The following is a 5,651-nucleotide window of genomic DNA, read 5'->3' as shown; positions in this document are numbered from 1 at the left end:
TTGCAAAAGATAATAATGGAATCTTTTGCAATTCTACCAACGTAACCCAAAAAAAAAAAAAAAAAAAAAAAAAACAAATCAACAAGTAAGCGAATGATGCATTTTCGAAATGTTAAAAAATTAAAAAAAATTTGTATGAAATATTTTTTATGTACGTTAACGACGACAGCAAAAATAAAACGACAGCATAAATAATAATTCGTTGGCTTGTTTTTAAAAAATGGACGACAGCTTACATAAATAAATAAATAAATAAAAATTATACGTAACCTTGATGGCGTATAAAAAAAAAAAAATATTTATGACGCGTTGAAAAGCAAGCGGAGATGCCTGAACTTGAAAATTTAATTTTATTCAATTATAGTCGTTGTTCGTACTCACACAAAGATTTCATTTCTCATCTAGTTGGATTCGAATAAGGATCAATTGAAGTAAGTTTAAAAAAAATTTTTTTTCTTTTTTTTTTTTTTTTTCCTTTCTTGTTTTAACCTTGGTTGATCCGGTCTGAAAAAAAATATTTTTAAATTATCATTATTATTATCATCATCATTTTTTTTTTTGTGTAATATTATTTTACCAACCGGAAATATTATTTTCACAAGTTTAAACTCATTTTAAATTAAAAAAATTTTCTTTGTTTTTTTGTAAAATTAATTCTACATGTATAAAAAAAAAAAAGGAAATGATTTCAATTTTATATATACATATATTAATTAAGGGAAACAAAATTTTTGAATAATTTATTATTTTTTAAAAACGACTTGCTTAAATTATTTTACATTAAATATTTATTTAATTGCGTCATTTATTTATTTTTTTTTTGTGAAAATAAATTTCAATTCATAAATGATTCAGATTTATAAGTGAATTTTATGTATTTAAAAAAAAAAAAAAAATTTGAAATTCTTTTTAATTAAACATTCTTTTATTATCACTGACATAACATTTGAAAACAAAAGAAAGGCGAGGAGCGTTTTTTTTTTTCAAGCAGACGACGCTTTCGTTTGTTTGTTTGTTTATTTATGTTTTAATCATAATTCGATTGTGTTAAGGTTAAGAAACGGATTTATTTGAATTGTCGAGAAAATGAGTCCGAAATACAAGCTTATTTATTTTCCTGTCACCGCATTGGGTGAACCCATAAGATTTTTATTATCCTATGGAAATTTAGAATTTGAAGATTATCGTTTTAAACGAGAAGATTGGCCGAAAATCAAACCTTGTAAGTAATACCACCATTTTAACCTCTCCTCTTAAATCATTTATTTAAAACGTAATAAACTACAAATTTATTTCATCAGCCATGCCCTTTGGTAAAACTCCCGTCCTTGAAATTGACGGTAAGCAAACCCACCAATCTGCCGCCATTTGCCGGTATTTGGCGAGACAACTTAAACTGACCGGTAAGGACGAATGGGATGCATTCAACGTTGATATGGTAATTGATACGATAACCGATCTTAGACAACGTAAGCGAATAAAGAAATTTAATTATTCCTTTTTTTCTTTTTTTTTTTTCTTACACTTGATAAAATCATTTCGTCGTTTTATTTTAGAATTGGCCAATTATTTTTACGATACGAATCCGACAACCAAAGCACCCAAATTGGAACCATTACAAAAAGAAACTGTGCCTTATTATTTGAAACGTTTGGATAAAATTGTCGAAGAAAATGGCGGTTATTTTGTTGGCGGACAGGTAAGAGTTACAACAATTTTTTAAATCTAATATTCCTACATAATAAAAAAAATTTTTACATGCTATTCTTGTATAAATTTCAATTCGAATAGTGTGTGTGTATATAAAAAAAAAATTTAATTTATTACATAAATGCGATGAAATTCTCATCGTTATGAAATTTATACAAGATATTCTTGCCAATAATAAAGTTGGCAATACTGTAATCATACATAAATATGTATAAAATTAATTATTAACAAACATTCCAATTCATAAATGCATGTAAAAAAATTTTTTGTACTTTATGTATGATTACAGTCTATGTAATTATTACCATGTAAATCAAATCGATGATTAATATCAAACCTATTCCCTTGTTTTGTCTAACCCGACAGGTTTTAATTATTATTATTATTATTAATTCCCATTAAACACATTGAGAATTAGTAGAATTTTTAATATGAATTATTTATTTTTAGCTTACCTGGGCTGATTTGTATTTCGTTGCCGTTTCGGACTATTTGCAAAAAATGGCAGAATTAGATTTTTTCTCAGATTATCCAAATCTTCAAAGTCTCAAGAATAAAGTTGTCAACATTCCGCAGATAAAAAAATGGATAGAAAAACGTCCGGCAGATAATTTGTAATAATGTAGTTGATATTAATCAGTTGTTTAAAAACTAAAAAAAAAAAAATAAATAAATAAATAAATACAACACATACGCAATATAGTGTGCATTCATGTTATTGTCAGATGCCAAATATATAAAAAAAAATTTTTTTTTTTTTTTTTAATTAAATAAATTATTTATTTACACACGTCTACCTGAAAATTCGAGTTGACAAAAATTTTAAATGCATTTTTTCCTTTGTATATCCTAAAGCCAAAATTTTTAATTTCGAAACGTTTTAAAGTAAAAAATAGTTTATTGACCTCCATTTCCTAAAAAAAATAAAGAAAAAAAATTAATTTGAAATTTTTGTATTGCTTTTATGAGATTTAATAATTATTTTTTATTCATGGTCAATTTAAATAAGTGCGACAAAAAATATATAACTCACGATATATTGCGTGACGCCATTTTAATGACTAAGAAATTACATATAAATTAGTTAGAAAAAAATTTTTTTTAACCGTTGAATTTGTTTTCACTTTTTATAAAAACCTTCAATAAAATGGCGTTCTATCATTTTAAAATAATTTTAGTATTAAAATCTATATTAGGTAATATATCATGACAATATCAAAACAATTTTATAAAAAATTTTAAGTGACAAAATCATTTCAAATCTGTTATTTTCACTCTTTTAAAATTTTGATAAATAAGATTATAAGTGTTTCCTTAATGGGTTTTTCTCTTTTTTTTTTTTTTTTTTTTTGTAATTTGAAGTAATAATTTCATTTACTTAATCCTTTTTTTGATGTGATTTAAATTTATCAAAGTATTTTTTATAAATTATATTAATTATTTAGTTATATATTATATTTCATCGGTTGTTTATTATAACGAACGGTTTTTTTTTTACCTTTTTTTTTTTTTTTTTTTATATTGAAAAAATGAAAAGTCATCGCGATGGAAATGAACACATATCCCTGTTTTTCAAGGTTAATGGACTTTGGATATCCCTGTCACGCAATTGAGCGTAGAGTGGGCCAAACTTAACAAAGCCGAAGACTTAATTTCAGTATTGTTTGTAATCTCTTACAACTTGGTTGTTGTTGTTTTTGTTGTTCAGCATCTAAAAAGTAAGTAAGTATTATTATTATTATTAATAACGTAATTCATGCAAAATTTTCAAGTTAGAGAACGTATTGGTTTTTAATTTAATTAACATTTTTGCCTTCTATGATAAAAATAAAATATTAATTTTTTTTTTTTTTTTTTTTATTAAAAAGATGCCTTGTAATTAAGTAGACATTGTTAAATATATAAAATAATAATGATAATTTTTTAAATATCCAAAAATTACAGTTTAAAACACGTATCGAAAAGTTTTGACGTCTTAAATTATTATTATTATTATTATTATTATTATTATTATAATAAATATATTTATTTAACGTTATCGCTTTAAAATAAACTTTTTGAAGTAATAATAATAATAATAATTTTAAGCTTAAATTTTTCATAAATTGAATTTTATACACTTATCATTATAATCAATTATTTATTTATTTATTTATTTATTATTTTAAAAAAAAAAAAAACAAATCTGTTTACTCTATGATTTCATAAATGTGTATCCCCTTAAAACGTTTTTTTTTTTTTGAATTTACACGTACATTTGTAGAAAGTAGAATAATTTTCCGGCTTTGGTGAAAATCCTAATAAATTTTTTATAAAAATTCAAATTGGTCTAAAGTTAACTTGTAGTGTAGTTAAAAGAAATCCAAATAGGGGGGAATTTGATTTTATTTGCCACGTCAAATCTTGTTAATATAATTATTATGCGATTCCGATCAAAAACCAGATTTTGAATGAATGAATGAAATATCTTCGGTAAAAAAAATTGATTTAATTATGGATTTATAAGTTTTGAAAATATTTCTAAAAAAAAAAAATTCCATAAAACATTAATTCATGAACTGGAAAAAAAAGATGTGTAACCACAACAAAAAAAAAAAAAATTACAATTTCGAATTGACGTTCCCCTTTGACGTACGTTTCTCAGAAAAAATTGATTCGGAAAAAAAAGAAAATGGCGTAAATAAATTCCTTTATTATATATTTACCAATATTTTAAAAGAATTAATTAATGTTTTTATTTTAAAAAAAAACCGATTTCATTACTTTTTTAAACAAAAAACATTATTGAGATCATCCTAAAGTAAAAAACTTGACTTTCAATTACAAAAAGTTTTTGATTTTTTTCTTCTCATTGTTGCCAACTTAAATAAAATGTTTTTTTTTTTTAAAAAAACCGTTACTTACTATTGACCCGAAACTTTTAACGTCTCTTTCTTTCTCTCTTTTGTTTTTTTCTCGAATTGATATATTGTAATCTTTTTTTTTTTTTTTTTTTTTTGCTTTAATTAGAGTAAACAAATCGTAAAAATAATAATAATAATAATTATTGTTGTTTGTTTGTTTGTTATTAATAGTTTTTTTTTTTTAACAATTTAAATCTTATCTGAATATATATATGGATAAAACCCAGGGTAATTTTTATTGATTATATTTCTAAAAAAAAAAATTTGTTTTCTACGAATTTAAATGGCGAAATGTTTTCTCCGAATCCGCTATTTAAAGTTTCCATATAATTATCATGCAACCGTTTACAACAAACAACAACCAATAAATTTATAACGAAAGAAAAACGTCTCTTTCGTGTTTTTTTTTTTTTTTTTCTATGCGTCCGCCATTAAAAAATTATTCGTTGTATTTTATTATACATTTCACATTTGTTAGATTTTCTGTGTTTGATTTTTTTTTTTTTTTTAATTTTTTGCATCTCGTCTATTTTTTTCAACCGCAAAAAATTTAAAATTAAAAAAAAAAAATTCAATTCCTAAAAATTTACTCGGTGATTGCGTAAGAAATTGTCTTAAGTTTAAAACCAATATTGAATTTCTGATAACAAACAAGTCGTCTGCGGTTAAATAGAGAGAGAGAGAGAGAGAGAGAGAGAGAGAAAAAGGCGTTTTTCTTCGTATCATTATGCAAACAAACAAACAAACAAACAAACGAACGAACGAACGACAACATCATCCATTAATTTTAAAAAAATATTTTAAACCTTCTACAATTAAAAAAAAAAAATTTTTTTTATACAATTTTTTTTGGATTATGGATCGATTCCTCAATTATTATTATCAATCGTTCAATTAAAATTATTATTAATATTATTATTATTAATAAACATTTAATTACGTTAAAAAGTGCGTATTAATTATCGCAAACGCCCATTCATCAACTAAATTGATTATTACTTTTAAAATAATTATTTTCATCATGTTTGATTTTAATAA

At 23.1% G+C, this 5,651-nt stretch overlaps 1 protein-coding gene across 1 annotated transcript; it reads left to right on the top strand.

Moving 5' to 3' along the window:
• Positions 1–1,086: 1,086 nt before the first annotated feature.
• Phum_PHUM284770 (glutathione S-transferase, putative) lies at positions 1,087–2,328 on the top strand (the record flags this gene model as incomplete). Its single annotated transcript, XM_002426844.1, has 4 exons — positions 1,087–1,222; positions 1,302–1,469; positions 1,557–1,699; positions 2,161–2,328. The coding sequence occupies 4 exons, from the start codon at positions 1,087–1,089 to the stop codon at positions 2,326–2,328; spliced, it is 615 nt and encodes a 204-aa protein (XP_002426889.1).
• Positions 2,329–5,651: the final 3,323 nt, after the last annotated feature.

Source organism: Pediculus humanus, genomic scaffold (assembly GCF_000006295.1).
Source record: "Pediculus humanus corporis 1103172107667 genomic scaffold, whole genome shotgun sequence".
In the NCBI taxonomy this organism is placed as follows: domain Eukaryota; kingdom Metazoa; phylum Arthropoda; class Insecta; order Psocodea; family Pediculidae; genus Pediculus; species Pediculus humanus.
Note: the sequence above shows the minus strand (reverse complement) of the source record. Positions and strands in the feature narration are given on the sequence as shown.